Genomic DNA, 19991 nt, shown 5'->3' with positions numbered 1-19991 from the left:
AAAAATAAATTAAGTTTTTTAATTAAATTAAATATATAAAATAAAAATTTTATTTTATTATATTCAAATACAAAAGTGAGAGGGCATAATAAGCAAAACAAGAGTGAAAAAGTGAGTGAGTAGGGGTGGTATTGAGTCGAGCCAAGCTCGAACTTGCATATGTTCGAGCTAGGCTTGATTTGAATATTTTGAACTGAGCTCTAACCGAGCCCAGCCTCAAGCCTAAAATTATTATGTAGCTCAAGTTCAAGAATTTTAACCGAGTTCGAGCTTATACTCAAGCCAGGTTCAAGCTTCAACCTACTTAACGAAACTTTACGTAAAATACATATCAAATAAATTATACAAAAAAGTATAAAAAATAAATTACATAAAATTGGGTATAACCTCTGCACGAAATTGGGAATGACCTATGTACATAAACCTACATAAAATTATCTATACACGGCATAAAGCAAAGAAAAGGGAAGGAATGGAGAGCTTCCCTCCTCTCTTTTCACTCTCTTTGTACCTCTCTGTCATCCATGCCTCCTTGCAGTCTGACAGTCACAAGCAGAAGGTGGAAACAATACCCATGACTACGGCTGCTCCAAGAATTTTGATGGGTTAAGATCAGCAAGAATTAACCCTTTTAACTTGATTTTTCCAATACTCAATTCCTTCTGTACGTAGGATATTGCCTAAAGTTGATGCTGAACTAACCTCCATAGAAAACCAACGAAGAACCAAAAACAGAACATAGCCATCTTTAAGACGAGTTGTCTTCACCAAATCAAGACTAGTGAAACAATAGAGACGCAAGTGAGCACTCACTTTTGAGTGCAGACACCACCTCTCTAGTATTCGGCCTTTGATACTAATCACAGTCCCAACAAAAACAATTGATAGAGTCCCAACTGACTCACAAGTAACAAACGGGAGTCAAACAAACCAAATGCCCCATTCCTATAGACGTTGCTGGGAAAAAGGGCAAACAAAAAACATGGAGGAAGAGACCCTGGAAACCTCAAAACACCATAACGTGAATTAGGGCGAAGAGAAAAGAAAATAAATAAATAAAGAGATAACTACCTAAAGAGCAAGAAAAATTGACGTTCACAATACCTTTTATTCCCTCGTTAATGACAAACGGAGAAGACGGTGACTCTCTGGTCGTTGGGCAGAAGACGAAAAAGAGATTACTTGAAAAAAAAATGATTGAAACAGAAAGGAACAAAAATAAGGGGAAAAGAGAGATTGAAACGGATAGAGAGCTAAAAATACAGTAATGACACAACGAATGGGAGGCAAAATTGAAACTTACCGGTAGGGAATGAAAAGCTTTTTACAGTTGGGAAGAGGGGAAGTTCTTTCTCCCGAAGTCGCCGCAGTAGGAAGACGACGAAGAGGAAAGACGCCCGTCTCTCGGTGTAGCCTATGTTTTGCTGAATACCCGTGGAATAGTCGAAAGCCCTTTGCCTTGTTGTTTAATTAGAATCTCCGCTCGCTTTAGCTCGGCTTATGTACTTAAATGAACCTAATCCAATCTCGAATTTGATTCTACATTAGAAATTTTTTAATCGAATATAGCCCAAACTGAGCCGAACTCGAGCTATTTGCGAACCAACTCCACCCCTACGAGTGAGCGCACGAGTGACAGTGAATTCATTAGCACGAGGGAATGATTTCGCTTTCACTCGCTACTTACTCTACACACTAATAGGTTTTGGGTTATTTTCACTAGTGAAATTATTTTTACTTCTACTTTCACTAATATGGCCTTGTCATTTTATCTGCTTTTAATTTTTCTTTAAATTTATTAGTTTCACAATGATTAAAAATGTACAAATCTTCTCTAGGTGTATTTAATGATTATCTTTCTCTAAGTTGTTTTAATCACTATTAAAATATTTTTCATAGATTAGAATTATAAAAAACAATGGTAGTATTTTATTATTATAAAAAAAATTATCACTCATCCATTGGACTTATTTTATAGTATTGTAAAATATTTACAACCTTTTAATATAGAATTATTTTTTACTTCTTATATAGTAGTTTAGTAAATCCATTTAAGGTGAGTTAAGTTAACTATTTTTGAATATGAGACATAATTCTATAAATTAAAATTATCTATAAGATTAATAAATTGAAGTGGCATTTTATTTGCTACTTAAATTATTCATTGCCATTATTTTTTATTTTTTTGCTTTAGTCTTTCAAAATTTGGGGCTTTTTTAGTTGATATATATGGACAATACCATAATTTATTGAGTATCTTTTATTTTGGTAGCATTCCACTAGTTACTAGGGGGAACCATGAAGATATGGAGATTATTAGGATTTATGGATTGTATGATGAGTGAAGACGAAGGTTTAATGGTCGTCTATAGAAAAAATTTATTGACTACTTTAATTTTTTACCGATTGTCGCACTTGTTGAAGAGAAAATCCCTTGTATACATGGGTTTATCTCAAGAATTACATCTTAACCATTGAAAATTATTTAAATCAACCACTTCTTGAAAACTGACAAATTACTCTCATTACCTTGATTTCTAAAATTCTTTATTGAAATATTTATTTTATTTTGACCATAAAATAACAAAAAAATCCTTATGACAAGAAATAAAGGGATTAAAATTCCTTTAAAAATCATAATTTTGAATAAATTTATCCATTTATAATTGTATTTTTCATAATATAAAAATTAAAAAAATTCCAAACCATGAAATGCTCTCTCTCTAATTTCCAACCCATTTTGCTTATCTGGCAATAGTCAATCTATAAATTACCATATTTCAAGGATTTAGGGTTTAAGGTAAAATTGGAAGGTGGGCAAAGGTCTCACCTTTTTTCCGCCAATCAAGTATTTTGTATTTTTCTATTAATATTGCTTATTTTTTAAAATATTTATTTTAAAATTTATATAATTTTTTTGGGTAATGGAATAGGTAGTTGTATGAAGACAATTTTGCCCCTTACTCATTTATGCTCAATAGTTATTGTAGGCAATCCAATATGAAAAAATTACCCCAGGTATTTGACATAATTACATATCTACCACCCACCCAAATCAAAGGCATGCATTCACGTACACGTGACTGCGAAAAGTTGTACCACCCTCTTCAATAATAACAATTTATTACAATCTAGGTACATCTGCAGCTCTGATCAAGACCATTCATCTTTACCGGGGCCCACCGCACGGGTGATGTCTCTTTCTCTATTTTCTCCACTGCCATCCAACAATGGTTGTCTGAACTTTAGCCAAAATTGTCCCCCGGAGTGGTGAGAGAATGCCTACCTAAGTTGTTCCCTTTTATAGCCCTTTTCGTACAAATACTGCTACGATTTATAATAGTTTCCTATCTACTGCTACATATTTAATTATATCATAATAATATCAACTTAAAATCAATTGAACTCATTTTGGCCGCATATTAACAATATTAATGTAAAAAAATACTCAGCAGTAATCTATTAAATTAAATACTAAAATTTGATAATTATCATTTATTACAGACCTAAGTAATAAATTAAATAAAAATATAAGAAATAATGATTTTTCGAACCCGAGTTTTCGGCCGATACACCCGACAGCTTGGATGACCCGGGCGGTACAGCCGGCAGCTCGTGAACTGGCAGTCGCAGCCAAATTATTTACTATAACTGCAACTCCGCCGCAGAAACCTGGTCAAAGCCGCCATTGCACACAACCCACGGCTGGGTCTGTACACTCTTAACCGGGGGCATTTACGCCATTCCAATAAAAATCACGCTGTCGTCATCTCAGACTCGGGCGTTTCGGCGTTACCTGCGCGCCTGCGCGGGCCATTGAATGCCCGATAATTGTACCCGGTAATTATTAGTAATAGTAAAACTATTATCGGATTTGTAAACACATTTAATCTGGAATTAATACCATCATTAAATGTGAGTTGGAGTTATCTGACGTTATCTGGCTTTATTTTTTATCCACACTTTTCCCCTATAAACTGGTAATTAATTTTACGGAGTTAATAATGATAATTAAGTGTAATAATTTCCCAATGAAACTATGCATTCTATGTAGTGCATTTAATGTTAATGAAGAGATTAATTTGTATAAATTCATCAATCATTTCTTATGATTTACCATAAAATAGAGGTACAAACTTGAAAGTTACTCAATTTATTGCTGATTGTTTGTCTAATAGTTTTCCATTAAATTATCTAATATCTTCTTCAATTTTTTACTAAATAATCTTTTTACTCTAATTTTTCCATTAATATTTTTATCCATTGGGTTGAAAATAAATTTTGAATATTTTTAAAAATAATAATGTAATAATTTCACCTAATTTAAGATATTTTTTGGTCCTAATTAATTAATTTTATATTTCAGTAAAATTTGAATTAAGTTTTTAGAGTAAGAAAAAAAAAAAAATAGGACCTATTTTCTTGTGTTGCCTTATTCCAGCTGGTGGCTTCTGCCTTGAATGCATTAATTGCCGCCATTACTGACACGTCTCTTTTCCCAATCTTCCCTAACGGATTCTATTTAACCATATTTAATATTTTTCTTGAGATTTCGTCATTTAAACCTCCCAGAGCCTTCACTCTTCTCTCCCATAATACAAGAATAAATCGGCTTCGCTTGCTTGCGTTATCTTCGCTTTCATCTCTTCCCCGTTTTTCGGATTCTCTGCGGACTGGGATTCTTTCAGTTCGGTCCGTTTCCTTTAAAAGAAGAGGCCTGTTGAATTTTTTGGTAGTGCCGGTGGGGTGTGTGCTCTGGAGGTGTCGTCAATGGCGGCGGAAGTGAGTTCTTTGGTGAGGATCCTGAACGGGTACAAGGACGAGGAGAGCAGCGGCGCGGGGAAGAAGGGTTTGATTACGAGGGATTTTTTGGGTGGGTGTTCGATTGTTGGGTCTAAGGAGTTGGATCTCGACTTGCAGGTGCCGAATGGGTGGGAGAAAAGACTCGATATGAAGGTAGAGAACTTCTCTCGATGGAATTTCGGTTTCTGCTGCTTGTTCTTTTTCTTGTTCTTATCGATGATTCACCCGTTTTTTTTTTTTTTTTTTTTTCTTTCCTCTTTTTTCTTCAGAAAGTATTTGATAACTTATTGCTTTGCGTTTTCTGTTTTGTTTTGTTTGTTTTCTTCTTTTGTTAGTACAAGGGAAGAAAACAAAATTTGAAAGCTACTTTCGTCGCATCCATGGAAGGCCTGGCTCCATCCTAGTTTTGTTCGATCGGGCTTTTGTGTGGCGATTTCAGATTGATGTTCAAGTTTGCCTATCATTCTGCCGAAAAAGTAACTAATTCATATGACGGTATTTATTAAAAGTATGTGATGATTATCTTTTAATTTAATGAAGTTCAATTCTCTGTTCGTCCTCCAATCCTTTCGATTTTTATTTTTATTCTTCGTCTGTGAGTTCAACGCTGTTCAACCTGTTCATCGACGTCTTCTGAATCGTTTTTCTGTTAGCGTTGTGCTTACTGGTTTCAAATTCTGCCTCTTTCCCGATAAAACATTAATTTTTCTGATCTTTTTCATCTCTGTTTCTCATATGTAATCTCCTCGTTCTTCAAAGTTTGAAAGACCTCCTTTTTCAATTCAATGCATTAACTCCTCCGTATTCTCTTCTCCCAGTTTTGAATTTCCCGATATTGTTATTTTAACCCCTCACAGCTTCGCACTTCACTTTCGTAAATTTATCCTTCTGTCTCTCGTGCAAATCGGATCATCTGAATCTGCCAGAAAAATTTTCAATACGAATTCTGAATTTGCTCTTTTTTACTAAATTACCAAAATCTTCTGAGATTTTCTCAGAAGAATTAGGTGAAGAATTCCTAATCCTCTCGGCTGTTCTAACATCAGAAACCTCTTAACTTTTTGAATCTCTCGCAGTCTGGGAAAATCTATCTTCACCGCAACAATTCGCCGACCTCCACAACGTCCAACGAATGGAACCCACAACCCCAGATGCAGGATCTGAACTTCCCGCCATCTTCTTCCTCCAGCTTCCTGGACGATGGCCTCGATCTCAAACTCGTTCCCTCAGGGGACTACCAGAGCGTCTGCACCCTCGAGAAGGTCAAATTCGCCCTCGAGCGGGCCGAGCGCGGTTCAAATTCCGGCAAGAAACGCTTCTACTTCGACGGATTGTCGTCATCGCCGGCGTCCTCATCGGAGGAAGCCAAATCTATGAACTCCTCCGAATCGGAGAAGAAACCCGATAACACCGAGAAGATGTTCGCCGCGGGCTGCCCCGGGTGCCTCCTCTACGTGCTGATATCGAAAGGGAACCCGAGGTGCCCCAGATGCGATAGCATCGTGCCGTTTCCGTCGATGAAGAAGCCGAGGATCGATCTGAACTACTCGGCTCTGTAGAAACCTCTGAAAAAAAAATCATGTAATCCCCTGTTTTTGTTGCAGCTTTTTTAATTAATTGCCGATTTTTAATTTTATTTTTCTGGGATCAATCATCTGTAAATGATCAGTGGTAGCGGAGGCTCAGGTATTGGGGGTGGGTTTATACTTTTTGCAATTACATACAGAGAATAGACGATGAACTGGAGATTGGTTTAGAGATATTTCTCCTTGTTATGTATATTTTTTATATGAATTTTCGGTTCCCAATTTTTTTACAAGAATTATATTTTTGACACAAATTATGATCCAAATGCAATCTCTATACTCTTCAAACCGATTCTAGTTTCAAAATCATTAATTAGCCGTTATTATGTATTTTAGGTGCTTCGGTCGCGAAATTGCTCAAATACCCCTTGTACGATTAACATAAATATGCCAACTGAAATTAAAATAAATACCTAAATATCTTAAAAATAAAATTTCTAATTTCTATTAAAAACTTTTTAAAAGGTGACGTCACGTCGAGTCTCCGTCTTCCCCGCTTCCGTCTACCACTTGAGAGAAAAGTCCAGTCGTGGCAATTAATTGGCCGATTTAAAGCGATCGCATTAATGAACCGACCCGGGGTCCACACTCTTGACCCGGGGTCCACACTCTGTCTAGATTGCCACATGTCATCCTACAGAGGGCCCCATTAAATGGGGTCTCGTCGTCGCATGTATGGCCTTTTATTAGTACGACGCTGCTTTCATCGATCACGTCTGTTTGCGGTTAAAAAAAAAGAAAGGGGGGGAGGTGGGACCAAGCGTGGGTGTATTTATTTAAACTCGCGAGTGGGGGGACGTGTACGCTACCTGGGGCGAGGTCCTTGGTCATTGATGGGTATTAAATGAGTGGTGGGCCAGAGATGCAGTTGAGAAGGATGGGGATTTGTATCTGTATTAATTGCGTGTATTATGGCGTTTATGGTAAGTGTAAATTGTTCCTATCGTGTTTTTTTTTTTTTCCGGTTCTGGGGTTCGCTCTGGTTCGACCGACGTCAAATCCGGTTAACCGGTTCAACCAAACTCGGTCCCTTCACCAATTAGACGTTGATTAGTAGTTAAGTTGTTATCTCCTAATAAATGAAGGATTAATTATTTATTAAGGTGTATTTATATTTGACATAAATGGAGTTCTGGTCGGGATCCGATGTTAGCTTGATTTGTACTGGCCGTACAAATGTGGGGAAATAGAAACATTATCTTCACTCCCCTCATAAATGCTAAATTATTCTCGTCCTCTTAATTTGCTTAAAAAACAAATTACTTTCTTATTATTTATTTTAATTTTTTACATTTTTTTTTATTAGGCAAAGTTGGTGGAGGGCAACGATTGACATGGCACTTCCCTCCTTGTCACTTGAAGTGAGGGAAGAGAGGTTCAACCTCAAAGAGGTAGTTGCACCTAATGGTGTTTGGCTTTTACACCCACAAAAAACCTGCCCATGTGAATTATTTATAAAATTTAATCTAATAATAATAATTAACCTTAATTACTTTGTTCTAAAAAATAAAATATTAGTAATATGATTATCTTTATTTTCTCAATTCACAACACTATAGTCGGACCTCTACCACCCATCTAGTCCCTTTAGTTAACGTACATACGAGCGGTAAGAAATGAAATGTACCCCTATGATGTCCGATATCTAATACGTTTGGTTGGGTACATCTTGATAATTGAAATGTACCAAAATTCTAAAGGGAATTTCACTTATTTGTACCTTCAATTTTAGTAACCATGCAACATAAGTGGGGACCTATGCATACATTTACCTTATTTAACCAAGAAATTCCAACTACGACTGTGCTTATAAATACTCATGTAAGCCAATGAAAACAAAGGAATGAAATGTCCTATTTGCACTCTTGTTAGTTATTACTTTGGAAAATTGGTGACCAACCATCAAAGCCAACTAACATTACCTACCCCATGAGATGTTTCAAGGAATAGTACCACAATCATGGGCATGTAATGAAGAAAAAGAGCATTTAACTCTAAGAAGACAAGGGGGGGAGTTGTGGGACATTAAAGAGAGTTAGTTCAGTCATTTACTTGACTCTACCTCCAAAACTAAATTGACACATCTCTAACATATTTATTCTTCTCCTTCAAATGACTCTGATGTCTATCCTCTCAAATGGGTGACATCTCCAATGGGTTTTGGATAATCCTTAATGTGGGTTGGCTTTCCTTTTCCTTTACTAGGACTCACCCCTGTAAGGTGCACATCAAGTGTCAAGGTTACTCAAACCTCATCCCTCCTTTCAATTGGTAGGTATGCTTCATTTAAAAGTCCCTTATAAAGGGGTGGGAAGTGGGGAATGAGAAATAATATGGTGAAGCTACTCCTTTTTTTAGCCATTTCATGCATGTGGGTCTTAAGTGGTGGACATTTTATTTTTGTGGAAAGGTTTGGGAAAAAATGACTTGAATGTGTAACATGAAGGCTATGTTACTTGGGATGGAAAGCCTAATAAATGTCACATGATGCCCAACAAACTCAAAGATATTACTCTATCATAAATACATAAAAAAATTTCTTAAAATTTTAAGCGGATATGGGAAGGATGCCTTAAATGATATCTTCAATCTAATTGAGTTTCTTGAATTTGACTTTTTTTTTTTTTTTTTAGTTTAGGGTTATAAATGGATCACATATAGACTCATCGACTTATATTCGAAATATAAACTTTTTCTTTCAAATAAAATATTGAATACATAATATCATTATATCATACAAATATCATACCCTCTTTTAAATTTGAGATGTATCTAAATTTAAATTATAATAATTAAAAATAATAACATATTGGTATAAATAAATGATAATTCTATTTCCCGTCGCTTGGGTAGGATCGTAAACTTGTTTTAAAAAAATAGAAATCCAAAAATATTAAGTTGAGGTCTTAAGTTACTATCAAGATTAGGAAATTTCTGATAATTTTTAATAAATAAATAAATAAATATATCTTAATAATATATTAGTTTTTTTTGTGTAAAATAATAAAAAAATATAATCAGTTAGACTCGTTGGTCACATTAATATCAAATATTGATAACAGCCATTAATGAAATGGGACATTCATATGACTTATGTTTTTATTCAAGGGTCCCATGAAACCCACTTTCATTTATTATTCATATCTCTATCCGAGTTACCGTTTTCATACATTGCTTGAGTAATGAGTGATTGCTGGAAATGTGTCCACATTTTCACAACCCACAAATAACCACACAACATAAACTCGTTAAGCCTAAATGGTTCAACTAAATGGAGTTCAACAGGTTTATATGCATGAGAGAGAAGAGGGTGTCCCCCCTCCTTTCCCTTCTAGTTTTAAACATAACAAGGGGAAGGGCAGGCCCCTCCTTCCACTTTGTTATGTAGGGAGATGTCTCCTTTATGACCCGTAGTTAATCGATTAGTTCAAATGAGTCGGTTCACCGATTAAGCCGATAGGCTTGCTCGAGGTTAGATTTCTATCACTTTCAATTCTTCAACATTTCACCTCTATATGAGAGGTTACACATACAACCTATTTATTGGTTTTATACATGGTTGACTAATGCAAAAACAAGATAGAGCAAGAAGAAAATTTTATTTGACTGTCATAATGTTAAGACAATTGCTATCACACCCTATGGATTCAAGGTAAGGCTGTTTTAGGTGAACATTTATGGGTTTGAAAGCTCCCAACTTCATAGGTTTTTGTTATTTGTTTAGCAAACCCTCCAAAGAAAGACCATTTCCACAAAGGGGTTAGGTGTATTTTCAATGCTTAGGGCCTCTTTATTGTTACCCTATATTTAATAAATTGTCCTAACATTATTAAGATGTCTCTTTAAAACAAGTATTATTTGGCTCAATAAAATTTATTAAATGCAAAAGTCGAATACTATGTTTGGTTATAAATATACAAAATATAACTAGTATAAATATGTTAATACCCTTATCATAATAAAATCGATTTATCAGTTCGAATGATTAGGTTGGTATATCATAATTATAGTAAAATACTCACATTCGTGACTTTGACTCAAGTTATTAAAATGGGTCTATGTTAAATGTCTAAGTTAGTATTAATTGCCAATATATTTTTTTTAATCTCTTTAAGAAAACTCATGTAATGTGAGATCAAAGAAAACAAAGTCATTAAGGAAGAAAAGATACTCAATTTTGTAAATACTTGCACTAGATTTTAAAGAAAAATGAAATTTAGTAAAGCCAAGAGTAGCAACTCAAAGAAGTGAAGAAAAAAATCAGTTTAAAATTTGGATTTATGTATGCTACAAGCAACTAGCATGACCTTGATTATTCTAATATGGATATCTCTCTTTGGAAACATTGGATTGAAAAATGATTTATCGTGATAGAAAGTAGTCTCATAGAGTTTTCTTTTGAGATGTAACTCTAGGGGTGGGCATCGGATCGGGTTTTACAGTGAAACGACTTGACCCAAAAAACCCAGGTCCAAGTTTCTAATTTCACCCCATAGTCAGGGAAAAAAACCTGCCAGGTTTTGAGTCAGGGACCGGTTTTCCCAAACCCGACCTAAATATGAAACAGAAATATAAAACAGGGTTGAGACGGGTCTGGTTTAAGGGGATGGGACGGGGACGGGTCAGGATGAAGTCAAGTTTACGGGGATGGACGGGATTAGAAGGATGGTGATCAGGTCGGGGTTGGGTTTGACAATTCGGGTTTCAGGACCGAAGATCAGGTTCGATTTAGGTTGTAGTAAACCCAACCGCCACCTGACCTATGCCCACCCCAGCATAATTTTCTTTATGAATTCTCCTTTTTGATGGTACAAAGCGTCTCAAGAAATAAACTTTCTACTACTCCGTGAATCTTTCCTATTGTTTGACTTTTACAATTTCTTTTTGAAGAAAAATCCGATTAACAAAATTATTTTTGAGTTAGAAAGTAGTTATAATTTATAACATGAAAACTAGGTTATAATTAATCTAAATACTTTAAATACAAAAATAATTACAAGGTAATAAAAAGACTAAAGGAAAAGGATAAAGAAAAATTTTCTTTTTGTTCTTCTTCTTATTCTTCTTCCCCTTCTCCATCTTCTTTTGCTTCTCATTTTCTATGTCAAGATCATGCATGCTCTGAGACCATATTAAGTTTAAGAAAAGAAGCATGGAAGAGATAGAGAAGAGAGGAAAAATGTAGGAAGAGATGAGAGAAGAGAAGGAAAGAAAGCAAACACAAGAGAGAACTTGAGTCAAAAGAAGCTTAGAGCTTCTTGCTCTTTCCCATACCCCTTGGACTATATTTATAATTGTAGAGAGATGTATAATATCAATAATACCCTTAGAGCTATACTTCTTAAAATAAAAAAAAAAAGACCAAGAAATATACACACATCGTATAATTATAAAGTCATGTCACATCTTATGAAAGAGTTGGCATATTTAGCATTGTGTCACGTTTTCACATGTGGATTATTTAACTCCGTTGTACACCCACAATCATGAGCACCTTGGTGGGAAGAGAACATTTGGATCCGTGTCTGTGAATCATTTATCTAACCCAATTCTTCATTGCACAAGTATCAACCAGATGCAACCTATCCGTACCTGAGTGGTGGACTTGCATCTGTTCTGTGGGAGCTAAGTCTACTCTTTGAGCATAACCATCCTACTGTCTCATCAATGGCTTCCGACCATTTCAAACATGAGCACAACCCACAATCCGGTTTTCCATTCCATTACCACTCCTCAACAAGCTTTTTTCAGATTTATCAATTGAGTGAGAGTCCTTCCACCCAAATAGCAGCATTCCAAGTTCAAATCGGAAAAGGAAGCAGGGAACCGGACCTTCGTCCTTCACCTCAAAGGGACTGAAGGGTCCAGTTAGAAGACAGTATAGAGGTAACAGTAAGTGTATTTCGTGCTTTGGTTTGGCCAATTTTGGTATCAGAAGTGCGACCATTTGTCTTTAAACTAATGAAGATTGCGGAGGTGCTCATCAGAGCATTCCTGGTGTGCAGTGAAAATCTGGAAAATGGGAGCGAGCTTGAGCTCTCCCACGGTGTGCACTTTGGTTGATGAACTAGCACGAAGAGTGGATGAAGTAAAAAGAAAGCTTCCTGAATTTTCATTATTGTATTTTAAAGATGTTGCAAGCTCCCTTCAGTTTGCTTGTATTACAATGAACGGATTGATTAGGACGTTACAGGTTGCATGACAAGAGAGGCCCTATGAGTCGGGGCCTGACGGCAGAACAGTTTTCTGTGTTGAAATTAAGAGGACCTGGACAACTTCTTCCTCTCTCCTGTTTTTTCACGGAGCGGATAGGACCCAGGCGTGTCCCCCCCCCATGGCGCCCTTTTCCGTCCCGATACGTCACTTGCCGACACCTCGATAAGGCGTCATTGCGAGCAAACTTATCGCAGCGCTGCCATCGATTTAACTGATAATATAGGAATTCGAAGTCTCAAAACTCGACGATTTATCTGTTTATCCCACCATGTTCTTGTATCGTTCTAGACTTGCTTGATTTCAGTTCGCGCGGCGGAGATGGTGGAGAAAAGAACAAAGTCGAGGATCCTCTTTTCGAGCGAGAGTCTTGTCGGTTCCGTGTTTAAACAATCTGGAAATTGTCTCGAAGATGGTAAGGGAGGTGCCAGAAAGTTGGAGCGCAAGAATTCGTCTTTGCTGCGGCTAAGAGTTGGATTACTCCGTTGTGACAAGGATGGGGGAGTCACAGGCAGCTTCCAAGACTCCGCTGTTGATGATCTGCGTTGGTTGGGGAATCGGTCCCGGTTTTGAAGAGATTGTGTCTGATATCAGGATCGCCGGTAAGGCTTTTTAACTTTTTTTTTTGCTATTATTTTTTTTGTACTTTGTTGATAGACAATTAGCAGTGAGAGTATTCTATGTGTCTTTTTGCTGTCAATATGAAACAGAATTTCATCAGGATGGGAAAAAGCATTTATGAATGTGGTTGTCTATACTTTGTTGATCGAAGATTACTAGTGAAAGTATTCTTTGTCTTTTTGTTACCGACATGAAAACAATTCACGTTCATCAGGACCGCAAATTTTTTTTAAGAATGTGGCGTATTTTATCGTCTGTATTTTTAAGTTTTCAGTGTTTACCTGAAGGCTGGTGACGTGAAATTTAGGTAGATTGGAGTTCGAGTAATACGTTGAATGATGAATATGCTACTTTTACTCAATATATTTTCATTTATATTTTGTGTTTTTAATTCTTACTATGAATTAGTATTAATCAAATTGGTGTTTCAGGAGACTAAACACACAATGCTGATCAATATTAGAGTCTATCAAATATAAATCCGCTGATTTGTTTGAATTTTTGGATTCAGTTGAAAGCATTATCACTTTCTATTCTCTTTTCTGATGGTACGCAGGTTCTGGTAAAGAATGTTGGAACTAATGTGGGGAGAATCGGCAGAGTTGTACTGTTATAAACTCCAAGTCTAATGATTTTTTGAAATTCAGGACTAGTCCTTTTGTTTGTTTCTGAAATCATGCTCCTAGAGCAGCTAATAGCTTAGCTGATTCTCTTGCTAAAGAGGGAATCTCCTTTCAATCTGTCATTGTAAGAGATCTCTCTTCTTGATGTTGTTTTATTGTTGCCTTCTGGCTTTATAAAATATGTACTTCAAAAAAAAAAAAAAAAACAGAGTGTTCATTGAATTTCTTTAGTGTTAAAGGGCAAGAGTTGATCAATATGTATGTAGGGGAGTCAGAAAACAATGTCTGTGATAGTTTTCAAAAGGCTTGTATCCCTATGAAGAAAACTCAAACATTCTATAGATTCAGGTTTTTTTGTCCACATGAAAGTCATGTACATTTTTATGTTTATTGCACTGTAGGCTAGATCAGCACGTCCATGTATTATTTTCTTCGATGAGCTTAGATTCTCTTGCACCAGCAAGGGGAGCTTCTGGAGATTCTGGCGGTGTTATGGCAAGAGTGGTTTCTCAGGTGATATTCCCTTTTGTTTTCACTTGTTCCTTTCTTCTCCAAAGTCAAATATTTTCTTTGTTGTCATATTATTAACATATCTATGCTAAAATCAGCTTTTATTCTGTGTGTATAGATGCTTGCGGAGATTGATGGTCTGAATGATTCTACTCAGGTTCTCTCTCTCTCTCTCTCTAATGTGTAGAGATTTTTCAGATCAGCTAATCCCTTTTTATTCATCTAGTTTTTATACAGGATTTGTTTATTATTGGTGCATGCAATAGACCAGATCTTATTGATCCTGCACTCCTGCTCCCTGGCCGGTTTGATAAGTTGTGATATGCTGGAGTAAACTCTGATGCATCTTATAGGGAGTGGTTAGTTTTTAATTGGTCTTTGCAAGCTTAAGGTTCATCTTTTACTTAACATAGTCCTGTTCTTGTGGTTCATCTTTCTCACCTTTGTAGGGTTCTTGCTGCGCTCACTAGAAAATTTAAACTGCATGAAAATGTGTCTCTGTTTTCATTTGCAAAGAGATGCCCACCAAACTTTACCGGTGCAGATGTGTATGCATTGGGTGCAGATGCTTGGTTTCACGCTGCAATGTGTCAGGTAGCCTTTCAACAGAAAATATTCTTACATGGAACATGTTTTTATTGTCACTCCTTTGTTGAGGTTAGAATCACCTTCCTGTAATTAGAAGTTCAACAACTTATATTTTTTGATGTTGGAATCACATTGTTGTACTCATTCATGATTATGGTGATAATAATGGTGATAATAACAATAAAAAAACCAGAGAGAGAGAGAGAGATGATTATAAGCTCAATAAACTACAGTTATGAAGTTTGGAATTAGATTTGAGCTGATACCAATTGCAAAATCTTCATTTGTACTGCCGTGACTTTCTCAGTTGGAATGGTTGTCTAAAAATGCAACTCCACCTGCTCAACCAACACCTACTCAACTTTGTTGAGCAGGAAGATCCTCACATTTATTGTTATTAACACTATTATTGCTATTGTTGCTCGCGCTATTGAGGTCATAGTTAGTTCCTATATGCCCACCTTTACCTTTGCTGTTGAGGGTTGTTAATGTGGATAATTTTAAAAAAGAAAGTTTATCTGCTGGTGAATAAAGCTCTCCCTCGGAGACAAATCCTTATTGCTTTTGTGAAGAACTTTCTTTTTTCCTTTTCCAAGTCATCTTGTGCTATTCAACAACATTTAATTATCATTAATGACCCTTAGTGCTGGTCCAGGTTTTTAACTAGTGTCTTGGAAGTTTAGCAGCTCTAAAACTTGGATAACTGATATAAAATAGTTATTCCTTGAGTTGCCTGCTAACTTTTTCTGATGTGTTTTACATAAGTCTCAAGCCTGCCTGCCAGTGTGGACGAAGGATCAGATTCAGTTGTCATAGGAGTGGATGATTTTACAAAAGTGTAGACTTTCTGATTCAGTTCTCAGTTTAACACTGCAAGTCTCTCTAGTCTATAGAGTTGGCAATTTTACACAATTATCCGTTCGATTGTCCTAACTACCCATTTTAAAAAACAATACAGAAAAAAAAATCTTTATAAGGATTTACCTGTTTACCTGCCTTTTGTTCATTAAATGGAATGGGTATGGGTAACAGTTATTTTATACCCACTTACCCAATTACCTGAATAAAGAGAGGGAAACTTTGTAATTTTAAACCTTTAATGGAATGAGTGCTAGAAATAGATACCTCTTTATAGGTGACTTAAGTTAATATGAGTTTAGTAAAATGATATCTTAATTATATACTTAAGTAATATTTTATATATGTCATAGTATTTTTATGATTTCTGTTATTTTATCATGATTTATGTATTTTATTTTAATGGTCTTACTAACCTTTCTATTTGCTTATTTACCTGGTTACCTGTGAGTGATTGGGTAAATAAAGAGGTAATAAAACACCTTTTACTTGTTTTGTATAAAGTAACTGGATAGCTTGCAGATGATCAGAGCGCATATCCCTACTAGTATGTCTTATATAAATATCAACTTGACCAACTCAGTTTATCCCTCAGATTTTAGAATTCTAGATCCATTATGGAAAGAGGGTTCTTATGTTTTTGTCTGTTTGTTAGGTGGTGGGAGAGCTATCACTATCACTGTCCATGGCTGAACTGAACAAATATGAGAAGCTTCGTGAGCAATTTGAAGGATCTTCCAGGTGACCATACACAAGTGGCAAACTCGAAGAATCAGTATGCAATGGTTATTGGTAAAAGTAAAACGTAACAGCAGGAATAATGACCAACTCTGTCTTGTGTTTCCCATGTACATATCAATACCTTTAATATTTCATTAAAAAAAGTTGGAACTAATGACTCAAGGTATTCATTCAGTATTGGGTTGAATGGGTAATTGACTCTTCACTATAACTATTATTGATGATCTGCTTAAATCAGAATAAGATATGTCAAATTTATCTCACCAAATTGTGCATCTGCCTTTGTGGTGACCTCTTGTGAACAAGTGTAGACCAAAATTGAATGTAAAGGTAGAGGATCTTGTTTATTATAGACTAATCAAACATTTTCTGTTGAGGGTCAATATGTGCATAATTAAAAAATAAAAAGGGTTTATCTGCTGGTGAGTAAATCAGTCGATAAAAGCTCTCCAGGGAACAAAAATCCTTATTGCTTTTGTGAAGAACTTTCATTTTTCCTCTTCTATGTCATCTTTTGTTATTCAACAACATATAATTGGCTTATTACCGACAGGTTCTACAAGCATTTTGAATTGGAAGTTGCATCTGGTGAGTAGTCATTTGGTGCCAGAACGCTACTTTTCTGCTTCAAACTGTATTTTACTCCTCTCTTTTTCAGTCTGTATGTAAATTTCCTTTTTATCTTTAATAATCAAGGCTAAACCGAGATGCTCTCACTTTGAGACTGATACAAACTGCAGGGCATATATGAAATAAACAGTTAACTTGCCATTGCACAAAATCTGTATCCCACAATACGAAGACAACACAAATGCAAGAGATGGGGTAAATCAAGGAAATGCCTTCGTAGTTGTGGCCATGTGTTATTCAGCTACATAAAGCCAAGTAAGAAATCACAGAAGCCAAAAGGAAAACCGAAGGAAAAAGCTTAATGAAACTACTACAGATCGCTTTGGGATGCTGTCAACCACCTTCCGGAAATGCTCAACATCACAGGGTATCTTCAAGACCCCATTTTGGTTAAAACCATATTCTTGAGCAGCAATATCTAGCAATGACAAGATGAATGGATGCCCAAGCAGCCGAGTGCGTATCAGGAACCTCTCATTGTTTTGCTCGGAACCAACGAGCAGTGGCACGAATCCTCTAGCGGGTTCTTGGCAGTTTTCCATCCTGCGCCTCCCTTCATTGTTCATCCCTGGCTATCCATCTCTCTAAATGCTTTACTCCTGTGTCTTTTTACAGCAGGCTAAAGCTGCAAAGGTGAACCAGCCTAATCAACAAAACCAAAATTGGAATCTGGATTTGGTGGAGTAGGGTGCCAAGGATTTTGTTACTTTCTAGCAACTAATCTTGGATTTTTCTTACTCGATGATGTATTCCAGTTGTAGTAACTTCACGGTTGGAGCAGTCCCTTTTGAGCATTGTTTCTTGGCTGCCTTTCCTTGTTTATTTTTGGTGTTTATTGGATGTACTTTCTCTTAGTTTATGTAATCTCACAGTATCTTTTTCTTCATACAGATTTTTGTATATAAGATACCTGGTTTAGGCCACGGCAAGTATGGCTGATATTGTTTTCCAATTGAGTCTTTCCTAGTATTCTGTATGTAATTTGCTCATGCTTATGATTTCACGCAATGGATTGGGTTGGTGAAAATTCGATACATCTGGGACATTATGTTATATTTATCTGTATATAGCGTCTAGTTCCTTGGATTGTTTGTTAGTAATGCATAATAGATTGAACTATCTCAAATTAGAGCTAAAAGTTTCGATCATCTCGGTAATTTCTACTGGTTTATTAATCCAGTCATTACGAGGATTCTGAAGGATATCGATTATCAAACTTTAACGATCTGCGATCGAATTAATTGTCTCTCTGTGCGATAATTCCAGTTCGTTGTCATCAAAGATGGCGAACAATTACAACGTTCTCATCATGGCTAACTGGAGTACATAGTAATGGCCTTCGTCGAAAAGCAACAAAGTTTAGCCCAAGCATTTAAAAAAAAAAATTCGCAGAGATTAATAGAATTAAAATTCTTATGACACTTGATGTCAAATTCATGGTAAAAAGTTCACACAAATAATCGACAATGAATTTTTGTACTATGTTTCATACTAGATGAGATCAGTTTACGAAAAAAATTAATTTCTGAACAAAAAATTTCTGCAAATTTCGCTCCCAAGTAATGGAAATCACGGAGTTGGAGAGCTTGGGGTTCATCAATGGTCACTTTGCTCTCGTAATCCAGTGTAACGGGTTCACCAGGGATAGCCAACCTGAGCAGGCAAGGACGATCGTCTTCCTTCAGGAGAGTGTTGCAGAACGACCATGTAAAGCAACTAAATTGGATCAGTTCGGAGGAAATTTTTCTGAAGTTTTCACCCATCCCATCCGGAAGTCGAATCCAAATCCTGCAAATAAGGCTCCTGTCACCCTTTGGCTCTTCAGGGAGAGGTGGGTAAGTAGCTCGCTTTCTGGTCGATTTGATCTCGAACTTCTTGTCTGCTTCTCGTCGTCTATACGCATAGACTGCGAAAAGCTTCTCTGCTTCGTGGTTCTTCATCTTCTGTGAAGCCTGTTCTTACGAATCTTTATGAAAATATTCCTGCGGACTGTTCTCCAAGAAAGGCATCAAATCCTTCGACCATTCAGTTCCAAGATATCTTCTGTCCAGTAATGGAGTCGATGACCAGCACTCCAGGAAACGAATGAATCTTATATGAAGTGCAGACCTTGTTTCCTTACATGGAATCTTCATACTCCCGCCAGAAGACGAAGTTACAGGAGTAGTTTGAGCCACAGTATCGTCTGCCGAGGTGGAGGGGACTGAACTCCTTGCTCTTCAAATTCACCAACACCCACTTTTTCTGATATCAAGTCTCCCTCTTCGCCTGCTCGAAGGACCCTTTATACATGAGTTACAGGGGAGAAGACTCTGCCCAGAAGCTCCAAGCGCTACCCTTTCTGACATTTAGTGCTGTTTCGTCCTCGATATATGTGTCAAGAGTTTCAGTTCAGTTTGCTTGAAGGTGATTATATTATTGCTGACTCAAAAGGATTGAGGAAGACTTTTTCTTTTAAAAACAAATTAATGACTTCGATGCATTTTTTAAGTCTCAAAATTACATCTTCTCCAAGGTTTTGTAGAAAGAGCACAAATTATAAGAAAATGGCTTAAAGTTTCTCTATTTCTGAGGATCTTCTCGATGGACATGACCTAGAAGCGGAAGAGTTTTCATTTACTTTTCTTTACAGGTTTTTTTTTCTTCTACCAATCTAAAAGTAGGAGAAAGACTGAAGAAATGAGCTGCACTAAAATGGGATTTTAGTGTGCCTCTGAAAATATATTAAACAGATTCTTCCCATAGCTGTGTTCCAACCCAATAACAGGACCAATTATCTCCTTCGCAGAACCAATCTACTAAATGGAATTGAATCTTA

General features: G+C 36.3%; 1 protein-coding gene and 1 long non-coding RNA gene across 10 annotated transcripts; both read left to right on the top strand.

Annotated features, from left to right (window-relative positions):
• The first annotated feature begins 4554 nt into the window (after positions 1-4554).
• Positions 4555-6454, top strand: LOC137953629 (protein CURLY FLAG LEAF 1-like). Its single transcript, XM_068801077.1, has 2 exons — positions 4555-4956; positions 5880-6454. Exons 1-2 carry the CDS (start codon positions 4771-4773, stop codon positions 6360-6362), a joined length of 669 nt encoding a protein of 222 aa, XP_068657178.1. The 5' UTR covers positions 4555-4770; the 3' UTR covers positions 6363-6454.
• Positions 6455-12684: 6230 nt separating this feature from the next.
• On the top strand, positions 12685-18130 carry LOC137953792 (uncharacterized). Of its 9 annotated transcripts, none has more exons than XR_011112430.1 (7): positions 12686-13204; positions 13780-13970; positions 14248-14359; positions 14475-14715; positions 14901-14950; positions 16307-16349; positions 16458-18130. It is a non-coding gene; the product is annotated as an uncharacterized lncRNA (long non-coding RNA). The 9 variants fall into 9 exon arrangements; XR_011112431.1 differs by lacking the exon at positions 16307-16349 and having other exon boundaries at positions 14475-14950; positions 16458-16543; positions 17097-17131; positions 17284-18130; XR_011112427.1 differs by lacking the exon at positions 16307-16349 and having other exon boundaries at positions 12685-13204; positions 14475-14950; positions 16458-17131; positions 17284-18130.
• Positions 18131-19991: the final 1861 nt, after the last annotated feature.

The sequence above is a fragment of the Aristolochia californica genome, unplaced genomic scaffold (genome assembly GCF_029961685.1).
Source record: "Aristolochia californica isolate CCGP_79_NKW_82.1479 unplaced genomic scaffold, dmAriCali1.0.hap1 SCAF_16, whole genome shotgun sequence".
In the NCBI taxonomy this organism is placed as follows: Eukaryota; Viridiplantae; Streptophyta; class Magnoliopsida; order Piperales; family Aristolochiaceae; genus Aristolochia; species Aristolochia californica.
This window is presented reverse-complemented; position numbering and strand designations above follow the sequence as displayed.

Coding starts and splice junctions, on each gene's coding strand:
- LOC137953629 (XM_068801077.1), top strand. CDS start 4,771: ATGGCGGCGGAAGTGAGTTCTTTGGTGAGGATCCTGAACGGGTACAAG. Junction 4,957..5,879: donor AGAAAAGACTCGATATGAAG/GTAGAGAACTTC, acceptor AATCTCTCGCAG/TCTGGGAAAATCTATCTTCA.